This window comes from Pleurodeles waltl, chromosome 1_2 (assembly GCF_031143425.1).
Source record: "Pleurodeles waltl isolate 20211129_DDA chromosome 1_2, aPleWal1.hap1.20221129, whole genome shotgun sequence".
Taxonomy (NCBI): domain Eukaryota; kingdom Metazoa; phylum Chordata; class Amphibia; order Caudata; family Salamandridae; genus Pleurodeles; species Pleurodeles waltl.
Window position 1 is genome coordinate 1168757650 of NC_090437.1, and position 24872 is coordinate 1168782521.

The 24872-nt window shown below is 45.1% G+C and overlaps 1 protein-coding gene across 4 annotated transcripts in view; it reads left to right on the forward strand.

Moving 5' to 3' along the window:
* Positions 1-5803: 5803 nt before the first annotated feature.
* Positions 5804-24872, forward strand: part of TBC1D14 (TBC1 domain family member 14) — a 490570-nt gene continuing 471501 nt past the window's right edge. Inside the window, exon 1 of one of the 4 annotated variants that reach the window (XM_069203187.1) lies at positions 5804-5910. In XM_069203187.1, coding sequence (XP_069059288.1) covers positions 5838-5910 — 73 coding nt within the window. In that variant the 5' untranslated portion in view covers positions 5804-5837. Of the gene's footprint in view, positions 5911-5968; positions 6098-24872 lie in introns of those variants that run through there. The other 3 variants (XM_069203189.1, XM_069203206.1, XM_069203191.1) reach the window with 3 other exon arrangements.

Genomic DNA, 24872 nt, shown 5'->3' on the forward strand with positions numbered 1-24872 from the left:
TATTGGTGTGGGATTTTTCGTGTGTTGCGTTTTCAAATTATTACTGTTTGAAAAGCTGCATAAATACTTTACACATCACTTCAAAGTTTAGCCTGACTGCTTTTGTGCCAAGTTACCAGAGGGTTACGCACAGGATAATTTAGGGTTTGCTTGTGTTTCACCCTGGCAGGGGTTGTGGCTGCTGCTTCAGTAGGGTTTCACCCTCCTCAACCAGTAACCCAATTTCCAACACATGGTAAATGGACCTGTGCATGTCTACCGCCAGTATCCGCCTTTTAATATAAGGCTGCAGTGATGCAGCAAGGGTAAGGGGCACTTGGCTGGTTACATGTGTGCAGATGCGTTTCCGCACATGAGGGATGAGTGTGTGAGAATATAGTTATACCCAGCCTGCTAACTCTGCACAGGGAGCCTGATGCAGAAGGGACTCTGCAGGTTACGTATTGACATGGGGTGGGACCTAGAATATTAGTGGATACTCATAAGGAAAGTCAGTATGATCTACTGTTTGTCTGCAGTGAGACTTTCTTATACACCTAGGATGAACACTGCTTTGGAGTGCAATTTCGCTTTCTTTTGGCTTACAAAGCCCAATGAGATATCAACCTGGGGTGAAACATATGTGCCCAGTTCAATTATGCATGACCCAAACAGATATATGTACATCTTATTAGTGATCGAGAATTGCCATATTTCTGTGGCTCAGATCAGAATCAGAGTCCAGGCCTTTTCTCACCCGGGTGGGCCGAGTTAATTACATTTCTCCCCAGCAGAAGGAACAAAGGCCTCCCTCGACAAAGGGAGCAATTAACAATGCTTCACTCACTTCCTTAGAGAAAGGGATGGAGAAGAAAATCAGAATCTGTTAATTATGTATCACACTTTACTAGATTCAGGACTACCCAGGTCCACTGAACAAAAGAAGGAGCTCAGAGCTTTGGACCCAAGGGGGGGGGCTCCTCTTTGACGTTTTGGTGTGGAAGAACCTGGCAGTATTGTCAGCGATGGGTGGAGCTGAAGCATCCAGAGATGTGACCAATGACTCCTTCATGGTGGTAACTTGAACTGTCCCAGCATACTGTGCAGGAGGGTTGGGACAGGGTGGAACTGCTGGGAACTGTCCCAGCATACTGAGCAGGAGGGTTGGGACAGGGGTGGAGAGCTGATGTGGCACACTAGGTCTGGCCAGGGGTGTCTGGCTTCTAGTACTTTCCACCCTCATTTAAAAACTCTTGCACAGGTGGGAGAGGATGCTTTTTGTTGGAGATGGAGATTGGGACTGGGTGGCGGCAACCATGGACAACTGGAAGGAAACGTGCCCTCATGGACTAAGGACTCTGCCTACAATAGACCCCAGGACCAGTGGTTCTCCTTCAAGGACCAGGGAAGCTGGTCTACTTACATCCCCTTAAGGACCAGTTGGGGAACAATGGGACCTCTGCACCCCAACAGGAGGAGAGAAGCACCAGAGGAAAAGTAAAAGGTGAAAGGCTGGTGCAGGGAGCCAGTGGAACCAACTCCTTGCAAAATGTGTCAACTTAGGGGCCAGAAGGTGCACTAGGACTCAGCACCAGTAGCTAAATGAGTCCAAGATGGTGCAAAACAGCTCAACATTGCCTGAGATATCTCAGGGAGAAGGTGAGAAACAAAGCATGCAGAGCTCCTCTATCCAAGCCTGCAAAAACCATGAGGTAGCCCAGTGCCTGGGGGTCTGCAATAGGTTTATCAAGTATTCATTAACCATGTGAGAGGACATCCCCAGAGTTCTGGAGGCTCAGGGACCCAAACCATGGGCTGGTTCATGTTCTGGTGGCCTGGGACCCAATCTCCAGGCCACACAAGCAAGATAACCGGTGAGTGTCGTTGTGCCCCCCAACAAAGAGAAGAGGGGCCTGGAACCCCATCTCAGGGCCCTTGCAAGATGCAGCTCGGGAAGTGCTGTTGCACTCACCCTCGGCTCCCCGTGCCCATGTCTGCAGGCAGCCACCACATCAAGTACACCCTGCCCATATGGAGCGGGCAGGGGAGAAGCATGTTGCTGAATCCAAGGGGCAAATAGCGGAACCTGCCCAAGCTGCCCCCAACGCAAGGCCATGTGGGGTGCAAGAGTGGGATGGGGCACATCCAACTAAAATAAAAAAACAAAAAGGATACAAAGGACTGTGGTTGAACCCACTCATGATATATTCATGCTCCCGTGAGGGAGCACCCAATACCGCCCTGCTGGGTGAGTTTTGGCAAAGATTCTACTGCTTTTGATGGTCCTAGGACGGCAGGGCCACCACCAAATGTTAAAAGAGAGTGTCGGGCTGCAGGAGTACCCCCTCCAAAGAATGTTTTACAATACGGCTGGCTCTATGTTTCGTGGGCAAAGAGATTATGACCCTCCCTGGCTTTCTCAGCTTTTGTTCTACACCCTGGGAGTGTAGTGAGCTCTTTTGGTTGGTTCTATGGTTGCAGGTTTTGTGCCCTAAGTTTGTTAAAGAAAGGCAGAGACACATGTACATGGTTTTACAACGGTTTATTCCAAATGTGGTGCGTACTAATCATTTTTTCGTGTTCCTGCAAAGCTTTATTATATTAATTATGATTGCAGATGGACTATGGATACTGAAGTCAGTAATACAGTGATGTGTAATATAATGTGGTACTCAGTCTGTAAATATGATACAATTGATAATGCCAACAGGCCTCCTTGATTTAGAGTGACACCCTCCTAAATGGTTATGTGCTAGATTGTTTTTGAGGGGGTATGAGTACTGAGCATTTTTTGGCGTTATAACCCTTTAACAGTCAACGTAATGTTCTCAAAGGTAGTTCAACTAGCCTTATGTATATCTGTAATTTACAGTGTAGTATTAAGTAGTGTATGTGTAATAAATGTACTTTTCATTTTCTAAAGAAAATGCACAGACTGGACAATCATTTATTGGGTATTATAATTCTGTGCCCGGAAATGTTGATTACTAGCCCTCGCCACCCTGAGTAGATTTTGGACTGCTCTGCTACGCTACCTTGAGAGAGTCAAGTGCTACACTGGAGTGCTTGGTGCAGTTAGGGTGTAATTGTGGACCCATTACTTGTGCAGGTCTCACAAATAATGTCCCATTTCCTTACAAGCTGTGATAACTGCTCCCATTTTAAGTTTCTTGATCCTGCCAATCTAAACAAGGGCAGGGAGTATATTCACGTTCCGAAGTTTTTGGGATGTCTAAAATTGTGAGAATTCTCACTTTTCAGGATTCAGAAATAGGGCTCGATTCCCATTTAGGCAGTAAGCATACTCCGTCACACTGGCGATGGAGTATGATTAACGCCAAGATGATGGTCATAACAATTTAGATGTGGGTGGCCCCTAGGTTTAATCTTGGTGGAGACTACTTTGTTGCTGCCATGATTAAACCCCTCGGAGGTCCTGTGTAGTAAGGGCCGCCCGAGGCAGACCTGTAATTCCACTGCACTCATTTAGATGGGTGGAATTAGATGTCAGTGTTCACACTCTGTCACTGCTAGGAAAACAAGGAGCAGTGAAAAATGCTAAATGCTCCCCTCACCATTGGAGAGGACCCTCTTGGCGAGGGGAGCATTGTCCTTTTTATTTTCAAAAAGAAACTCCAGTTTTTGGATTTTCTTTTTTGAAAATTAAAAAAATAAGACTGGTTGTGGAGGGATCTGTTGTGTTGATGGAGCCCTGCAATAAACAGTGAAATTGATTGACAGGACCCACCATGATGGTTGTTCCTGGCAATGCCTTATAAATGTCCGAAAGTTTGGCGGTTATTTATAAATCTGGTGGGTGGTCCCTCCACCAGGGCTGCCATCCGCCAGAAAAATAAAATCGGACCATAGTGATTAAGCTATGTGCCTCACCAGGTACTAGGCTGGAGACTCCTTTTGGTGCCTGCAAGCAGAATATCTTCTAGCATAAAGCCATTAAGTGCATTTGCCTATTGCATTAAAGTGGCAGCTTCCACTGGGACAGTTGGGAAGAAGCCTTATCAAAGGTCTATGAGAATGTTGTGCACAAAACAGACTCTATGCCAGAAAGAGTAGCGTGGCACAAACAAGACAGCCAACAGCATACAAATCACTTGTGTTTCTGTAAATTTCTCTTTGTGAATGAGTCACAATTATAAAATATTGAATATAATTATCTTCCACTAAGAGGCACATGCATCCATTGGCTTCCACTGGAGAGGCAAATTCAATTTAAAGTCCTTAGCATTGCACACAGTATCATGAACAATCAAGGTGCTTTCATCCTGCTTGATTTTCTGAGACCTTATCTTCCAGCCAGAGCCCTTCGCCCAGCTGATCTTAACCTGGTGGTTATTCCTCGGCTCCAGAGGAAACGGGCTGGCGTCTGCTCTCTGGCCCTCTGGAACAGTTTGCCTCTTGAGCAATAAAATATCAAGAATCACTCACAATTTAGGAAAAAGCTGAAAACTTGGCTCTTCTGTAATTAGGAGGTTCTTTCCCTTTATCTGTTTTTTTATGTAGTAGTTTAGTCCGGTGGTTAGTGCTGGTAATCCTTTTGCTGGGCAGCTATGAGCTTTATAAATGTAGTTAATATAACATCCTAGAAAAAGATGTACATATAAATTATTACATTTCTTGATTATTCTCCAAATTCGGGACTGCATGTTTTTCCTTGATTTTATAGCAGACAAATAGTAGTATATAAAATAGTACTTTAAAAAACCACTAACTGAAAATGGTGTCGAGCAGCTGCAGATAATTTCTACGATGGTCTATTTCCTGTGTGATACGTAGTGCACATTATATACACTCAATACAATATGCTGGCTTATATTTTGTAAATTCTGTGCACGGGCTCTCAGAGAACCCACTTCATTGTTTCACCTTCACCACTACTTCTAGTACCTTTCTGTACCCAAAACTATGTTTATGATAATTTGCTGTTATGTCACACTGCTTACTCTAGTGAGTATAAATATGTCTACACATGACTGGTAGTACAAGTATGTATGAAATTAACAAAGTTATGTAATTGGATTTTAATAAAAAGATTTTAATTAAAAAAAGTTACATGCATGTTTAATTTCAAAAAAGTTGTTAGAATATATTAAAAATTAAAAAAAGGTTTTATTTTTAAACATTTTATCATTAAAGTATATGTATTTATACCTATAACCATTTAAAATAATTTAACATTATTGCCTATCGGTTCTAACCTCAATTTTTTTCTAAGGGAGGATGTTGTAGTATTAATGGTTGGCCATGTGTGGTCCTGGACTAACTACACCTCCATTTAGTTGTAGCAACTTTATATTTATAAATGTAGCTCTACCCTGTTTCAGAGAATTAAAGACATAGAAGTCTACCATTTTTAATAACTATACGCTCTTACACAGTGATTAGCCCAAAATAGTAAAGCTACTGAGGAGTGCAAGCATAAACCATACATGCCAATAGATTTGTTTCAGATGGAAGACTCCAGATTTGTTAAGCCAAAAGTGGCCTTATTTTGGCCGTCTCCCGCCTGAAATTGCCTCTGCTTCAATAGAAGTAAATAGGGGGAAATACATTCTACTGATTTGTTTTTAAATTTCCCGCTACTATATTTTAAAATGTTGCTAATTTACATGCGTAGTGATTTACTCAAGTTTAAATGTACCCTTGTGAATGACCCCAGTATATCCACTGAAGGGTACAAGTGGGCTGCTGACAACTATCACAGCAGGAGTTCCAGGGGTCCAGGTTAAAAGTCTCGTGCACCAGGCGTGAGAGCCGCAGACTCTCCTCCGCGCCTGAGCCAATCACCGCTCGGCTGCGGACGTGTAAGGTGAGTCCTGCAGTGAGCCACCTGCCGCTCGATGCTCTCGGCTGCTCGATTACTCTGCCAGCTCCCCGGGGACGCTCAAAATGGCTGCAGGTGGCTGGGCGCAGGTAGGAGACAGTCTGAAACCCGGTAGGGGTGGTACTATAGTCCCGCCTGTGTGGTACGCTGCGAAGGGCGGCCAGAGGAGAGCGGCGTGCGTGCAGCGAGCCCCATGACGACAGGAGCGGCTCTGTACGAAGCCGGTCACATGTTCCCTGGAGCCACTAAGTAGGGCAGGGAAGAACTTGCGAGTGGGTGGGTTGTCTCCTTTAACTTCCGGGGGCGGGGGGCTACTAGAGAGTAAATAAGACTGTGGGTAGCGCTATTTCGCTGTGCGTTAACGGTTGGTCTGCGCTTAGTGGCTCCTCCTATTTTTAATCTGTATCCCCATCTCTTGTTATTTTTGCGACCTCTTGTGTCCTCTAAGCGCAGTTTTCTGTGCTCGTCCTGCTCTTGTTCGTCACTGCCTCCTCTCGCTTTCAGAACAATGCTTCGTAGCCCTCAGCTGATTTATTCAGGTGTTTCATCCCTTTTTGGGCTCGGGTGCCATTGCACAAATGTTGTTTACTCCTTTTGTTTGAGCTCAGACGTTTCCGTCCTCCTCTTTATTTCCGGGCTCACGTTTGCTTCGTGCATCCTTCTTTTGGGCACTGCATCTTCTTGGAGCATAGTCGGCTTTCTCTAACCTCGACTGTCGTATCGAGACAGGCAGTGTTACGGCCACCGCTTACCTGTTTAAGCTGTTTACGTTTCCTGCCTTTTCTGGTTACAGGTTGCTCTGAGACTCTCCCTACTCTACCGTAGGCACGAGTGTCACCGTGCTCTCTGGTTTTGTACTATATCGGGAAATAAATATGTGTTGCCTATCTTTCTTGACACTTGTGACTCCCCAGTACTTTGAGTGGCATGAAGAAGAGGAAGGGGTGTCCAGAGGAATCTTTTAGAAGGCGCGTGGCTAATGTAATTAAGAGCATACCTTGAAACTTGTAAACTTAAGTCCTTCGCTTCGCACAGCGAGCCACCTGACTAGTGTTTGTGTGCACCTCTATGAGCTTTTTGTTATTTCATCCAGACGTCCCTCAAAAACTACATGCACCTAAAACAAGCCACACTTATTAGCTCTGCCAGTGCTGCTTGTATCAGATGTGTGGACAACAACAGTGATCTTGTAGTGAATCATTGGAATTAAAAATATTTCAGTTCTGAAAAGGAGACCGAATTAAACATTGCTAAGGTCTGTGGATGGGGTAGTGATTTTCGTGGTGTCTGACACTCCTGTTGTCCACGTAATACACTTTGCAGTCTCTCACTATAGCTCAGTGCGTTTTACAGAGTTCTGTTTCAACTTCAGAGCTCCCATTCGTGCAGTAATAAACACCCACCCGCAACTTGAACTCACTCTGATGCCTAGGTGCAAATGAGTCAAAATGTACACTACACAAAGAGAAAAATGTGTTTAAAAAAAAACAGAAACACAACACATTAAAACGTCAACTACTCAGAGAATGCACAATTAATAAAATGTGAAATGTAAACAGGGTATTGCATTGCTGAAATGCAACACCTTAGATGTTTTTATGCTCTTGCGTGACAGCACAGCTGTGTCCATACAATTATGTGAGTATCACCAGTAGAGGGGCTTCGGCTTCCCCATATGTTTGGAGTCAGTGGTACCTGTCTTGATTGTGCTGAAGTTGTGTGCTTCCACAAAAAAGTGCTTGCTCTCTACATAACTGTGGTCATTTGTTTATTCATCCAGTCGCCTCCGCTTGAGCTTTCAGGGTCACACACATGACGTTGCAATGCTATTAAAGTGTCATAGTTAATTAGATATTCTATTGTGTTTCTCTCAGGCAGCAGCACAGATGAGAGGAGTGCAATCGATGCACATGGTCTTTTAGGTTTGGTTTGACAGTGTATTCATAAGCCTGACCTATTGACATTACCAATGCTGGTTACAGTCTTTGTTGAGAACCCAGTTAGCATTAATGCTGTTAAAGAGAAGGACATTAATAAATAGCCCAACAGAGAACTGTCTCAAAATGTCAGCCCACTTAAAGCCCTGTCTTGCTTTATCTCATGATAATGCAGGAGTAAGTATTTACATCCCATTTTTCACTGCACATGTGCAAATGCCTGTCTTTTTCTTGTGGATAAGCATCTCTGACCCTACACTTTCCCGTTTGGGTGAATATCAATTACTTTTCTCTGCACCCGTTTAAGCACAGGTTTCCTCAGCCCCTAGGTTATTTCTATGTGTCGTCTCCTCTCCTTTTGGAAATTGCTTAGTCTCCCAACCACCTACTCTTGCACCATTGGTGGGTCTCTAACATTATGCAAAAAAGTTTGAACAAAGTTTCTCTCTCTCTCTTTTTTTTTTTTGGGGGCAAATATACCTAACTTAAGCGAAAAAAGGTTATAAAGTGCTTTGATATCAGTTGCTTTCCTAGTGCTGTTGCTGAGATGTAGCCAAATAGGACTAGCTAGACATGTTGGCAGAAAAGAACAGTTTATTTTCTTAAACATGTTGTGGTGGTCAAGTGTTTATACTTTATATGAATTGTTTTTGTTTTTCTTAAAGGGGTATCAAGCATGTTTGTATAGTGCACACATGCCAGAGAGTATCGGAGCTCTTTATATAGAATACGTTTGTATGACAAAAATATTGGTAATGCCTGAACAAAGGTAGTGTCTAGAGAAGTACAGAAACAACAAAACATAACATCAGTGAAGCAATATGGGAAAAAAAGCATATTGATGACAGAAAAAGTCCCGGCGGTAAAGGATATTAGTGCAGTGTACCTCCCAGAAATACAGGAGTATGGAAGTGAACAGCTAATAAGGTCCCTTGAGAAGGAGACAGTAGATAAGAGGAGTAGCCTGCATCAGGCAGGTAGCTAGTGAATTTAGGGCAGGAAATAAGGTTAATAAGAAAGCGGTTTAGTTATTTTTTGAAGAAGGCAGGCCAGGAGGGAGAAGCTTGTGTGAACAGCAGGAGAAACAAAGTTCTAGACCTTAGGTGATTGCCCTCAGAAATATTAGTTTGAGATGTGTTTTTTGTTGAAAACTGTCACTTCTAGTAATAATGAGTCGGAGAACTGCAGAGATGGTGCATACCCCCAAAGATCTTCAGTTTCTTGGTCAGATAGTGGAAGTTATCAGAATGGATACGTTTGTGAACTATGCGTACCAATTTGTAGGTCCATCTACCTTTTGAGAGAGTGCAGGCCTAGGGGATATGATCTGATCAATCAACCCTACAGATAAGTCTGACAGTAGTGTGAAGGGAGGGTCTGAGCAGAGCAAGATGCGTTCGAGGATGCCAGTTAAGGCAGCATTCCTGTAGTCTAATCTAGATATGATCCGAAACTTGGATTACTTCCTTCAGGTCTTAGTCTTGCAGGGATGGTTTGAGCCCTTGATTAGTTGACCTAATTATCCTCTGTTTCTAGCTATTGAGTTGGTATGATTGTGAAGGATTATTTTTATCAAGGATGAAACCGAGAGATTTGACGTTATACATGATGGATGATGTAATTTGTGTCCATTTCTATGCAAGCTCTTTACTGTAAACAGCAGTATCAGTACACATTATCTGTAGAGCTCCGGCGCCTTTGCCTTCTTTTTTTTGGTTACTGATATCTGCTTTGTCTCCATGTGGATGCAGGTGTCTCCTTTGCTTCTATTTTTGGGTACACATGTCTGCTTTCCTCTCTCGTATGGTGTAGGTTTATTTGGTCCTCTCTCTAGATACCTGTCTCAATTTTCAGTTTGTCTTTTTTTAGGGACAGATGTCTTAGGCACTGATTGGGCACATTTTAGGCCACCCCTATGGATATAGGGCTTTATTTTCCATTGGCTAGTAAAAGTTAATTGTATACTATTGTGGGCTCCCATTCCCCTCCCGGCTTTAGGCCCGCTTGCGTCTCTGGAAAAGCTCAGCAGTCATTTCAGTTTTTCTCTTGAAGCACGTCTGCCCAACGATGTATGGGAGCAACAAGAGTGTTTTTGATATGCTTTGTAAACACATACTGCTGACAGTGATGTCTCTTTAGGCACTTTTCTTTGTTCACACTGTTGTATTTTCAACTTGTTATTTAAGCCTAGTCATAGCTTCAAGAATCATGTACATTAATTCAGTTATTTCCATTGCTTATTCTGCATAATTTCCTCTTTTCGAAACCAGAAACAACTTCTCTTTCTTCCCACCCATTCCATAAAATAATCAATACGAAATAACGTAAAGCCAGAAAAAATCAATTTCATTATTTTAAGTGAGCCTAAAGCTATGGGTTCATTCAAATAGACGGAATGTTGTAAGCCTCAGGACACGTTGATTCCCACTTTCATACAATGCAGAACTAGTTCTAGGCTGATATCTGACCTCTGACAAGGTTGGAAAGCTGCTTCTCTAATTCTAGCATTGGGGTTTTGTCTGATGTTCGTCTTCTCCGTGTTTTGTCTTTGCACCTTTTTGTCTTTTATCTTAATATTTCTAAGCTCTTTCATTACACTTACCCAACAACTTCATGTTATTGACATTTGTTACATTTCTTTGTAAGGGTAAGTCACAACACAATCTAAATTATTCTGTGCTCACCCTTTGGGAGCTTGGCACAGAGTAGGCAGGCTAAACTTCGAAGGCAATGTGTAAAGTATTTGTGCAATAACTCATACAGTAACACAGTGAAAACACCACAAAAGAACCCTCCACACCAGGTTAGGAAAACAGATAAAATGTATCTGAATAAAATAAGACCAAAGCGACAGAAATCCAATATGCACGAGTCAAGATATCACTTTTTAAAGTTTTAGACGAGACCCAATCTTTAAGAATCAGTGGTTCTATTCTTTTAACATACTGGACCTGAAATGTGTTGAAAATAACGACACAAAGGTCCGCAGAGGAGGAGATGCATCGGAAAGGAAAGCAATGCATCTATTTTTCCTGCGTGGCAAAGGCGATGCATTGTTTTCCACGTTGCAAGGCGATGCGTTGGTTTCCGGGAGCGCTGCCCTGGTTCCTCACTGCAATGCAAATCCAGAGCGTGGTGAGAAGAGGCAACATGCACTGCCTTTATCTGGCAGGCGATGTGGTGACTTTTCAGCAGACGAGGCAGGTACTACGTCGATCCGGCAGATGTTGCATTGAATTTTAAAAGTGTTGTGTCGATTTTCTGATGCACTGGAATTTTCCTCTCTGTGGTCAAGTCATTGATAGCCCTGAGACCTCAGAACAGGAGGCAAGCTCAATTCAAGTCTTTGGAGAGCACTTGAGGAGGAAGCTAGAGTCCTTCCAGCAGTCAGGGGTCAGCAGGGACAGGGCAACAAGCAGGCCAGCAGTCCTTCAAGGAAAGCAGTCCAGATGAGTACTTTGGGCAGCCAGGCAGTCCCTCTGACAGAGTCCAGTTGTTGGTCTAGAAGTGTCTGATTTGGTGGGGTCACAGACCCAGTATATATACTTTATACTTTAAAGTGCATTTGAAGTGGAGGAAACGTCAAACAGTGGTTTGTGTGAGGGCAGGCCACTGGTCCTTGAAGTGTAAAAGAGAACCCTGCCACCCTCCTGCCCAGGGAGACCCATCAGTATGCAGATGCAGCTGTGTGTTCTTTGCTTATGGCTGAGTGGTATGCACAAGAGGAACTGTCAACCAGCACAGACCAGATGTGGATTGGAGACAGGCTGTAAGGCCCAGATGGCAGTAAGGGCAGAGAAATGCCTTCTTTCTAGAAGTGGGATTTCAGAAATAGTAATGTACAGTCCACCTTCACCAGTAAGTAAGATTTCTTCCAACCATACCAAACATGACAAGTCTATTCCTTCCACATCAGAAATTACCACTGAAAAGCCTATTTGGGAATTTCTAATGCTGGCCTATGAGAGGAGCAGGCTTTACAGTGGAGAAAAATACTTTGGGAGTTTTTTTCGCTGCCAGGACATGTAAAACTTACAAGTACAAGTCCTGCCTTTTACTTACATAGCATCCTGACCTGTGGGTTCCCTAGGGCCTACCTTAGGGGTGAACTATATGTAAGAAAAGGGTAATTTAAGGCTTGGCAAATAGTTTTAAATGCTGTAGGGAAATGCCTCCCTTGGCATGGTTACCCCCTAACTTTTTGCCTCACAGCTTGTGTGTGCTGGTGGGGAGGAAATGACTAAGTCGACATGGCACCCCCCTCAGAGTGCCATGCCCTTAACCCACTGCCTGTGGCATAGGTAAGTCACCCCTCTAGCAGGCCTTACAGCCCTAAGGCAAGGTGCACTATACCACAGGTGAGGGCATAGTTGCAGGAGCATTGTACCATTTACTTCCTCATTTATTTTGCAGCAACTCTTACTAAAAACTCTTGAATGTGGTCAGGGACTGTACAATTGATTTCTGTGGAGTTTGCTAGGGCCTCTAAAAGTCAGATTCCCGTAATTGAATTTAAGGGTTCAATCCAATGAGGAATTGAGTGTTCCATGACTATGGTTGATTCCTTATTTATAGTGTCAATTGACCAAAGACAGAGTGACCCCAAGAGCCTCTGAAGAGGACTGTGCTATATGATTCAACTTGCCTGGTAGTTGCTGAAGTGTGTCTACAATATCGTCTTAATGGGACAAGTTGAAAGTATGCGATTCCATGCTGGTAACACACTGTTGCATCTTCACCAGAGAGTGATTTATATAAAAGATTATTGCAGACTATTTGTGTGATATCCTTTAGCAATCCACTTTGTTCTGACAATGTTAGTGTTTGGTTTTCCATTAAGTCCGCTATTTTTGTTAAGGTAGTGGTTACTGCTCCATAACCTGAAGAACTGGAGAAAACATTTTTTTGTGTTAGGAAATACATGTTTTAAAGGTGATAGGCTGTTAGGGTAGATGATTACACTGTTTTAAAGATTGGAGACAAGTATTTTGTTAAATGGGAGGTCACAGATTACTGTAGTAGACAAGGATTTGCATATTGGTAACACATCTGAAAATTGTGTGGGGGAAGGGGGCGGCGATAGAACATTTTAACTGAGAATTCTTGTTAGGACGGGTTGTGTATGGTTTTGCAAGTTGTAATGCAATGTTATGTATACTATTTGTGTGTGTGTGTATGTCTTAAAGTACTTGTTTAGAAGTCTGATTGGGTGTTTGTAATCAAATAAATAGATATACATACACCAGAACAGCTTATGTTCCTTCCTTTTCTGTTGGAGTGTCCTTCATTTTTTATGCTCATCACAGCAAACACCATGGAGAACTGGTCAGACCATTTCAAAGTTTGGCTATATTGCCCTGTTAATGATTGCATTTATCTGAACTCACATACCTGAAAATGGGTGCCCTTAAGACTTGCAGGCCAGTCCTTATAATTATCAGTTGCCCCCTTACTTTCATTTGCCTTCTTCATTTTGTTTAACAGTAGCTTCACAGACAAAGCTACTGGGATGCTCACTGAATCTGCAGTGCATGACATGCCCCTAACCCACTGCTTTTAAACAAGGTTGGCATCTTGGAATAGTATTGTTCATAGTGTGTCATTGTTTTACTGTTAAAAGATTGGCACTACAATCTGAAAAACAAATTGGCCACCTTGCATCTCTAGAACGATGACACAGTATACCCAATACCATTACAAGGTGGCCTCCTGGTGAGATAATTACTGAGAGCCCATCTTTAAATGGTATTGGTCAATATTCTATCTTTCCATGAAGGCTGACGCCTGACTTCTAAATGTGGTGGCCATGATGGCATTGTAAAATTATACAATATGCACAATATATTTAAAAATGGTATGTTTAATTTGTTTTTCTAGCAGGTCTAATGCCCTTATTGTTAAAACATTTCCCTTCAACTTTTATTCTTTTAATTAATTTTGCATATGTTTATTATTTTATGTGTGTTTTATTGAGTATTGGTGAGTGGGTGCATGCATGAATGAGTCGAATAGTGGATTGATGCATGATTACAAGGATGATAGATTGCTTCAAAGATGAAACACTGAATATCTAAAATCACCAGAAAATGAAGAGGCACTATCTGCACTAATCAATACCTGTTAGCATTGCCAATGCCTATGGCATTAACTTGAAAAACCATTGTAAAGCTTCTGTCAGTTCAATTGTATTTTACATGAACTGCCTTTTTTCTGTGGCATCCCTGTTGGTTTTAGATTTGCTGTCCTATCCCAAATAGTTGAAAGCATTTATGTATTTGCATTTATTGAGCCATATGCTTTCCCTTTACGAGTTTTTTCTGACCAGACTTTGGTGCACATTACTTACCCTTATTGGCCTAACAACCTTTCCACCAACATCTTTCTCAGTGTACCTGTGACAAACTTCCAAAGCAATTACATCTTTGAAATGTAGAGTATGTTTAGCTGTGTACTGAAAGCAAACGTCAAAACCCTAGTGCAGATGCTGGCTAACAATGGACATCAGTGTAGTAAGGAGCTAGTTTGGCTATTTTCTAGGAGTTTGGTTAGGTTTGTAGGGTTGCTGCCCAAAACAGAGGACAGATTATTTGTATAGAGTTCCTTTATTATTGTTTAGCAGCTGTAATAGCTTTTAGTGCTGTTAATAACCGGGTCTCTAGTTGGCAGTGGTATGTACCCTGCCCAAGTAGGGACTACCATCCTAGTCCGGGCAAATCAGTTACTAATATATTAACCTGTGCTCACCCTCAGATAGCTTGTTCCAGAGAAGACAGGCTTAACTTAGGAGGCAATGTGTAAAGTATTTGTGCAACACTTCAGTCAGGTTAGAAACATAGAGCTTAAGGCAATGAACAAAACAAGACCAAAATGACAAATAATCATTAAATAGAAGTTGAGATATGAATTTTTAAAGATTAAGATGAAATTTAGTGCTTAGGTATGAAGCGCCAACCGGAGCTATCTGGTTTCGCTAGAATGGGTGAAATCTGAAAACTCAGGCTGACCATGATGAATCTCAGGTTGGATACAGAGACTAACTGCGTTCCTCCGAAAAAAATACCTTGTCGCACTATCAACGGGTCCCGATGCATGGTGCAGAGGAGGCGATACGTCTGCATCAATTCTGCTGGATTCAGATGCTGCGTTGGTTCCAAACCTCGTAATCTTAAATGCGTTGTTGGAGGTTTCTTAGTAATGTAGACAGTGCGTTGTTGGGGGGAGGGGGGGAGGAATGATATGGTTCCAGCCAGACCATCGATAGCAATGCATGGATTTTGCTGTTGTGGCACTTTATACCCACTTGGGAGGGTGGGACTTGTTGCAAGCAAAGTCCAGGTGCTGTTGGAGTATGAAATGAAGTCTTTGATGTCCTCGAGACTTCAGACCAGAAAGCAAGCTAGCATGCCCTTGGAGTCACTTTGGTTCTGGGGATGTAGAGATGCAGGTTCAGTCATTCTCACTCCCAGGCAAGGTGGGCAGCAGGGCAGGCACAGCAGAGCAAGAGTCCTGCATGGTCCAGCTGAGTGATAGTCCCTTCAGCAGTACAGTAGTCCTTCCTGGCAGCATGCCCTCAGGCCCAGAGGTGTACTAATTTAGGAGGGTCGGAAGTCCAGTTATTATACCCAGTGGTGCCTTTGAAGTAGAGGAGACTTCAAAGGGAGGCCTTTGAAGTGCACAGAATTCCTGCCCTTTCTGCCTTGGCTCCAGACTCTCTACAAGGGGTTATGCAGCCTTTTGTGTGGGATTAGGACACAGCCCATTCAGGTGTCAGCTCCTCCCTCCTATCCTTCCCAGGATGGGCCATCAGGATGTTAAAGGACCACCAGTCACACCTAAGCTCCCATTGTGTGTGGTGGTCTGGAGGGAATGCACAGGAGCTTAGCTGCCACCCACCCTGACGTGTATTCAGACACCGGCAGAAGGCACTAGATTATTTAAGGTAGGAAAATGCCAACTTTCTAAAAGTGGCATTTTCAGAATTACAATTTAAAATCAGACTTCACCGTCAGTTGTCATTCCTGATATACCAAACTTGCAGGTCCCATCTCTTTCCAATTGGAAATTACTCATATAAAATGTAATAATAAGGTCACCCCAATGTTATTTTATAATAGAGGCGAGTCTTGCAGTAGTGAAAAACAAATTCAAAAGCACTGCACTTTGCCCTTGAGCTTCCACTGCCTACTTTAGGGTTGACTTAAATGTATTAAAAAAGTTTGGGATGGAGAGAGGGTTACCTTGACAAAGCAGTTTAAAACTGCACACACTGGCTCTGCAATGGCAGGCCTGAAGTCCTGTTTCAAGGGCTACTTAAGTGGTTGACACAATCGGTGCTGCAGGCCCACCGGTAGCATCTAATTTACAGGCCCTGGACACGTGGTACACTTTACCATGGACTTATAAGTAAATTAAATACGCCAATTGTGGATCAGCTAATGTTACCGTATTTTAAGTGGATAGCACATGCACTTTAGCACTGGTTGGCAGTGGTAAAGTGCCCAGAGTTTAAAGCCAACATAAACAAGGTGAGAAAAAGAGGAGGAGGAAGGCAAAACATTTGGGGATGACCCTGCAGAAAGGTCTAGATCCATCAAGTGCTCAAATAGTTTTCAACCTCCCTCTAAATTGTTCATGAGGTTGTATCTTATCTCACATTTAGAAACCCAAGAAGTATTCCCTATCCCTCTTTCCTCTCACTCCATTAATTCTGTCATTTATTGTGTTCTGTCGGCATCATGGCACCATTATGTTGAGTGATAAACAAGGAGGTCCTCATTGTTCATCTGTAATTATTTCATTGCGTAGACTGTCTCAGAAGCAATTGAAACCACAATCAGTTCAGGAATTTAATATGGGAAATAAGTAGCATGATGACCTCTGGCATAAACTTTTTTTAAGCAAGTGCCACCTTTGGATATTTAACTTATGAGGAGATCTGGGGATTGCTGGCCTGGCCTTCAGCCTTTGACACCCTGTTTCTTTCTATACCTAGTTCTAGCTGCCACTTTCACTGGGCCAGCTTGCCTTAACATTCTTTTTAGTGTATCTAGGGTTCTGGGGCAAGGGCATAGGAGGTATTAGTGGAGGTATATAAGTAGATCTATGATGATTCAGTCATTGTTTGGCTATTCTACATCTTGGAGGTGAGGAGAACTGACACAGTTTGAGGAAGGGGCATAATACATCTTAAGTAATGGCATACAAAAGGTTTTTGAACAGGAAAGTATTGGTGGTTTCTGAAAGAGAGGATGTCAGTCCCCAGTCTTAACTTCCTAGGCAAGGACTTCCAGACAATGGGCGCAGAACCCGAAAAAGATGGCTGTGACCTGGTAATGTTTTGAACTTTTGCGGTGTTACTAGGTGGGAATTTTTCCTGCTTGATTTTCTGGTACCACCTGACATTTTCAGCAGTTCATTGAGGTAGCTAGGTCATCCTGCATGAAGCACTTTAAAGATAATGCATTGGATTTTAAATTTATTTCAGGCTTCTAAGGGAAGCCAGTGTACTTCTTTCAGTATGGGTGTAAAAATTACAGAAACGTCACTAAGGAAACCCTGAACTCCCTCCTTGTTTTGCAGCTCTCAAATTCAAGACCTTGTTTAAAAACTACTCAACGGTTATGAAAAAACGTTGTAGACAATGCAGCCCCAATAATTTGGAAACAACCCAGAAAACTACACAAACCATGGGTCAGCTCCTGTGTCATGAGCGAATCCAATTCAGACTCACATATGCCACAGTGGTCAAAGCAGAAAGCGGCGCCACCTCCTTTGGTCATCCCACGTTTCTCACCATAATTTCAGTGATTACGCACACAATCCCATCAGTGCCCCACACGTTGCCACTGGCACCTCTGCTGACTCCACATGTATCCACCTCTGCTGGCACCACATCTGCCGGAGCGTTTACCACTGATGCCCCATCTCTCCAGAAGAGAGACTCAGCGGCCTTGTAGTGGTCTGTACTTAAACATGGAATGCAAATAAGCTTAGTGAGGACAACACAGTTCCGTGCCATACATTGGTCTGCTCATTGGCAGAAATTTCAGCTGCAATTAAGGGTACACTGGGTGCAGACTATTTAATTTAGTGTGTATGTCTGTATGTATGTAAAGTTGTTTTTGAAGGGAAAACACATAGTCCTATATAAAATGATTAAGTCTGAATGATCACCAATAATGAAGGATATTACTTTTTCCATAATTTGGGAATAATTAAGGTATTTATATAGAGTGGGGTGATGTTTTCTTTTTTAATAAGTACCTGAGCCTGATGTGTTTTATTACTGTTTAGATTTGTTCCTTTGTGTGTTGTAGTCTACAGCAGTTGTAACTTTAACTTCTATTGAAAAATTATCTTTTTATTGAAATATATAATATGTTGGGTTTGTGCCATTTTGTAGCTCTCTAAGTTACCATGTACTCAGTAGTTGACCAGCTAATACCCTTTTCATTAGTCTCAGAAGGTTTCAATCTTGAAATGTCTCTGCTGGTAATCAAACAAGTGCCCTGCCAATTAAACATAGATCCCGCCAGAAGGCACTATTCTATCATGTGTATGTAGATGGTTACACTTATGTCATGTGAGTTAACAGAATGAAAAACAGAATGTTCTTTCTTTAACCCACTGTCCGTGCAGGTAATTAGGGGATTTAGCGGACTCTGTATCTGACAAGCAATTATTATTGATCCAGGCCAGCCCAAGTGAAATGTTCTGAATTTGTTGCAGTGTCCTTTGCTGGCACCTGTACACATTCTGCAGCACCTGCATGTTGTCTGGTTTCCATTCAGAACACCAACCTACAGGGAATCCTTATTTTCACTTCCAGCTGAGCTCAAAGGCCTCACTTAAAAGGCCATCAGCCATCTTGTTGAAGTCTTATCTTGGCTGGGATATATATGGAGCCCAATGCCTATACGACAATGCAGTGGAGGGAAACAAAGGCACTCCTCCTCCTATCACTTCTCAACAGCTTTTGACTGTGTTCTACCCCCTGTAAGTGACATGTGTGCACCGATGGATGTCTGATGTCTGTATGAGTGATCACACTAATAATTACTTAATTAACACTTAATCATTTGTCTTTTTGATTTCTTTTATAGTGCTACTCATCCCAGTGTATAGGGTGTGTCAGAAAACTTTATATCACACACACAGTATATTGAGACAATGAATCATACAAATATACAATGTACACGAAACGTTACATAAGACAGTGAGAGTAAAAGGTGTAAGTCATATATGCATAGCAGTAGGTTTTATATGTTAAGTGTGGTAGGTCTGAAAAAACAAAGTCAGGATTTAAAACCTAATGCAGTGGTTGAGGTTGGTGATACCTGTGCCTTGAAGATTGTATGCAGCGCCTTGATGGCTGTTCATAGCTCACTGTGTTATATTTACCGCAAGTAAAAAACTAAAAAAAAGGATCTCTATTAAAAAAAGAAAAAACAAGCTGTAACCAATTAAGTTATCTACATAATATATATATCTATGCTCTCCATGTTATATGTTGTACTTTACAGCTGGCATATTAACCACCGAGAGGCAGGTGAGCTTACAAAATAACAAGGAGAGACAAACCAAGGGTCTGCCTTGGATCTTAGAGCTTGTTCATGAGCGGAACCCTGAAAATGTTTGCTAGGTAAATCATATAACAATTATCTCGTAAAATATTGACGACGCCTCTTCAAAAATTAAAAAAAGTGTTTTGACATGTGGAACCTTCAACATTAATCCGATCACATTCATTTTTTTTTTTGTATACAACCAATTTTATTGTTTTTAAAACGAGTGAAAATTCAGCAGAAAAACAGAAGAAACTCACTTACATACCAGTGAGTACATGATACCCTGTTGAGTAAAGCAAGTCAGTATAGTCCACAGTCGGCCACCCTCCCCAACAGAAAATAACGTTCACACAGGCAGCCCCCTGTACTCCTGCTACTTCCTCCACATTTTCTCATATTTGTGGGGACAGCCCGTGCTTTGTAGATTGGCTTTTCTAATTAAGAACACCAGTCCACTCCAGATTGCCACTTCAAGAGTGACAGTACTGTCGGGCCTCTCAAGAGCTGTGCAGTGTCTCTCTTGGCCACCAGACATGCGACCCCTATGAATATTTGTTCAGCTCTCAGCACCCCCCCCCCCCCCCAAACTCCTCTAGAAGGCCCAGCTGCTCCACCCTCAAATTCAATTCAGTGGGACAGCCAAGAACCGCTGAGATATCCCGCTCCACCCTTGCCCAAAAGGGTCTTATCCCCAGACACTGCCATGCCACATGTGCACAACCAGTTGACCACATCTCCTACAGGCACGGGGGTCCCTGGGCGAATATGTCGGAGTCTCCGTGGAGACAGATATGACATATGGAAGTAGTTTATCTGAATCATTCTTATCCTGGTGGAAATGACCATCTCCCTTGGTGCTAGATAGGCCTCCCTCCAGTCATCCTCTCCATCTCCCCCACCCAAGCCGCCCACCTGTCCCGCAACTGAGTGAGGCTTTTGGGCACATTAGTAAGCAAGGATAGATAGATCTGGGCAATAGCCCTCCCCCACAAATGCCCCGAGAGCAGCTTCGCCTCAAGCAGGCTCAGATCTGGGAGAGAGCGAGACTAGACGACAGGTGGGTCCGCCAGGTGTGGCACATCTGAAGGGAAGTGGAAAAACTGGGAGCTGGATAGGGCATAATGCTCCCTCAGCTGCTGAAAGGACATAAAATTATCCCCGATGCAGGCATCACCCAGATATGTAATTCCAATGGCATCCCAATGTCGAAAAAACCCTCCAGTCGGGATACCTGCTACAACTGTGTTCCCTGCCACAAAAGCGTCAGCTTTGTGAGGCGACGGTCCCAGCCCATCAACCGCAGCACTGCCCTCCAACACTGCACTGCCACCCGCGTGCAGTCCGGGGCCCCCAGCGGGACCGGATCGCCATCCAACTCGTCCAACAGGCCTATATATATATTCACATATGTGTGTGTGTGCTTGGAGGTGAGGGATTGGGACAAGGCCTGGGGCACCAAGCAAGTAGGGAAAGTTTGTCAGGACGTACAACTAGCGGGGGAGGACGATCATTTTTAAAAAGGGTGCTTTGACCCAATGGGTTCAGGGGCAACCGACCCCAGCATGCCAAATCCTCCCTCAGTGCGCGGGATAGGGGCTGGAAATTCAGCTGCCATGCCAGATCTGGGAGAGTTGAATCCTAAAGTATTTGAAGGTGTTGCGCCTTACTGGGATGTCTGGGCACCAGATCGCACCCCCCACAGCGCCCCACACCTCCAACCAGCAGCGACTTCCTGGGGTATAAGCAAAGGCCTGAGGCTTCACCATAAAATTTCATGAGCTCAAGGCAGCGAGGCCTGAGCGCCTGGGCCTCCCCAGGAACACCAAGACATCATCCGTTTATAAGGACACCCGTCTATCAGTGGGTCCCCACAGAGGAGGCTGCCTTAGCCATCAATCCGCTGGCCTACCAGTAGGGGGGAAAAGGGGACATCCCTGACATGTCCCACGTCTGATTGGAAAGGGATCTGAAAGGATGCCATTTACTTGCACTGAGGGGCTATGATACAGTAGACAGACCATGCTCCTGAATTTTGGGCGGAAGACCATCTGCATTAGGACCCCCTCCCAGAAGTTCCAAGCCAGGGTGTCGAAGGCCTTGCGAAAGTACACCAGGAGGAGTGCCAGCTCATCACCCATCCGATCATTCTGCGACCGCGCCACCTGAACCCGGCAGAGACAATGACTTGTACTTCTTCCTAGCATGAAGCCACACTGGTCGGGATGCACCAGGTGGGGTAGTGTACGTACCAGCCGGTTAACCAGGACCTTATAGAATATCTCAATGTCCGTGTTGATTAGCAAGCTGGGCTGGTAGGACGAACATTGGTCCCGTGGCAGGTTGTCCTTGGGTATGACCAAAGTCGTGGCATAATCCTGACACGGAGCGAAGGAGCCGTGACTGAGCTCCTCCTTGTATGCATTGACCTGGGGACATATCAGGTGCGATCAAAATTGCTTGTAGTATTCGACCGGATATGTGTCAGACCCTGCGGTTTTCCCGGATTGAATTGCAGAGATGGCTTCCCCCACCTCCTCCTCTGACAGAGGTAGGTCAAGTTCTTACGCAAAGGGCGACGGGAGAGAGGGCAGCGGAATGTCACCCAGGATAGGGCTTTCCGGTTCCGCAGTGGGCTGAGACATTCAGGCGTACAGGGACTCATAGTAGAAGGAGAAAGTGCAGGTGATGGCCAGCAGGTCCTCCTGCGCTACGCCCGTGGGATCCCTGATAAGGGGTGCCAGTTGGCCAGAGACACTGCGTGTTGACAACCAGTAAAGCAATTTTTCTGTTGTCACCCAGCTCATCGACTCTTTGGGTCGAGGCCTGCCAATGCTGCCGAGCCTACAACTGCCTCCTCGAATATCACCCCCACCCCCCCAGGTCGTCGCTCTGCTATAACGACCTCTAGCTTGGCCTTCTGACGTATGCCTTAATACTACCTCCAAATGTAGGTTTGCTCGCCGCCCCGAGGGTCCCTGCTGAGGCCACGAGCCCTGGTTCTCTAGGAAGTAGTACGATAGTCAGTGAATTTGATGCATTCGGGGTCTTTCAAATACCAGGTGCTGAGGCGCCACATGGGCCACACATTCTGCGCTAGGGCACCCCAGCTCAAGAGGACTGGCGTGTGATCTGAGATATCGCGGGGCCAGGATCTGCACCAAAGTCAAGGCCAGGAGATTCGCCGCTGGGAGTCATATTAGATCTATCCCGGCTTCTGTGTGATGGGCCGTCAACTGGTGGTGAATGCCGTGGTCCGAGAGTGCCAGGCCCGCCATGCGTCGCACAAACCCAAGGTACGCCCAGTTCACCAGGGACGTAGAGTCCGTGCGACGGCCAGTACGTGGGACAGTGAAAGTGTCTCGGTCCGAGGCCGAGTTAAAGTCCCCTTCTAGAATAGTAGTTCCCTGCCGTAGGGAAAGGAGCAAAGGGCGCAGCCCTGCCAGGGTGGGCCGAAGGAGCTGCGGAGGAAAATAGCTTGAGACGAAGTTGACCTGTCAGCCTGCCAGGTGGCCCTCCACTCCAACACATCTTCCCTGGGGGTCGGTATGGACCCTATCCACCTGCATGGGTAACGTCTAATGAAGCATAAGGGCCACCCCCTGGACCCACTAGAGAAACCAGAGTGGTACACCCGATCGTAACCGAAGCGCCCGAGAAACAAACACTGGGTTCCCACCAAATGGGTCTCCTGTAAGAGGACTACCCCCGGGTGATATAACGTAGGACCGTGGCTCTCTTGATGCAGTCTAACGGACTGTTCACGTTCCAGGAGAGTATCGTGGACATAGTACAGGTAGGGGTAATGGCAATAAATTCAATTCCGATCCTCCATCGGATCCGAGCTGCTGTAGACGCTCCGGGGTAACGGTTCAGTCTGCATGCGACTCACTGTGTACAGGTCTAACCTGAAAAGAACAAAATTAATACAAAAGCAACAACACATTGCAATTCCCTATGATCCCCCCCCCCCCCCCCCCCCACTCTATACTTCTACCCCTGAAGCATCAGTCGCCCCTTCCCAACAGTTTTGCAACCTAGCAAAGTACAACAACGACATTTCGGAGGGTCCTCAAGATGTAGCAGTGCCACGTTCACAGATGTCCAACCTGACCATCGCTTTGAAGACCAAATAAGACCATTTCAGTCTCTCAAGCTATTGCCAATCCCTGGCCCGGGGGCCAGCCTTAGCCAAGCATTCCAAACTAAGTCTCAGTTTCTGGGCCTCTTGCCCTCCAGCCCCGGTCACCCCGAAGGAGTCTGAACATTCTTTGCCAATGCAAACAAGGCCGGGGTGGTCGTCTGGGCAGCGTCCAGTGCTATGTCTGCTGGCCGCTCCAGTAACGGAGAGGCTACCAACCCGCTCTTCCACTCCCCCACTACCACACTCGACCTCCTGGGAGCGTTTTCTCCGCATGCAAGCCGGGAGAGGGGCTCCAACCAGGGTTCCATTTCCTTCCCCTGGCTCCCCCTCCCTTGCCGGGGCTCTCAGGACAGGTCTCTTAGCCACCCACTCCCAGGCCTGCTCTGGTGAGTCAAAGAAGAAAGTATTGGACTGGAAAATAACTTTTAGGCGGACGGAAAAAAGCAGCATATAACCCAAGTTCAGCGCACGCAGTTTCTGTTTGACTGCTCCGAAGGACCTCCTGCTTTTGCTGCACCGCCCTGGAGTAGTCCAGAAGGACCAGGATTTTGGAGTTTTGATAATGGAGGTCTGATTGATTTCTGGCTTTACACAGAATTTCATCGCGGTCTCTGAAGTTCGGGATCCTCAGGATTATTGGTTGGGGCCACACGCCCACCGGCGGGCGTGGTGCCAGAGACCGTTTTATGATAAAGGTGGGAGACCATGTCTCTGCAGGCATCCAGATACGAAACCAAGCCTCAAGTGCCGCAGCCAGATCTGGAACGTGCAAAGCCTCCAGCAGGCCCACCAAGCGCAGGTTATTGTGCCGGGCCCGGTTCTCCGCATCCTCTACCTGCTCACTGAGGAGGTAAGTCTTGAAACCTGCCGCTTGAGGACAGCCACCTCATCTTCGGTTGTAGAGATGCGTTTCTCTGCTTCGGAGACTCTCCCCGTGACCCGCGCAGGTTTTGCAGGATGAGGGAAAGGTCAACTCTGAGTTTGTCGACCTTGTGCTCTACAGCTTCTTGGGAGTCCTGGATTGCCTTTAAGGATGGCGCCAAGATCTGGTCACAATGCCGCGGGCTCCGGGGAGGGCCCATCTGCTTCATTCGCACCATATGACGCAGGGGTGGGGACCGTGTACTGATCCATCGTAGTCTGGGCCTTGTCAGACAGAGCCGGCCTATGCCTGCCCATGGCTCGGCAGTCTGGCCCCGCAGGCCCACGGGTATGGAAAGCTGTAGGCCCAGCGGCGAGAAGGGGTACCAGGACGCCCCCGGCTCCGTACCGGATTGCTGTTCGGGGCTGCCAAGGCCCTAGCGCGCCCTATGCGGCACCTGCCATTTTAAGGTCCGGCAGACCGACGTCCAGCGCGTCCTGCCAGCTCTACCGGCCTCCCCTGCAGCACCGGGAGGCTCCTTTCT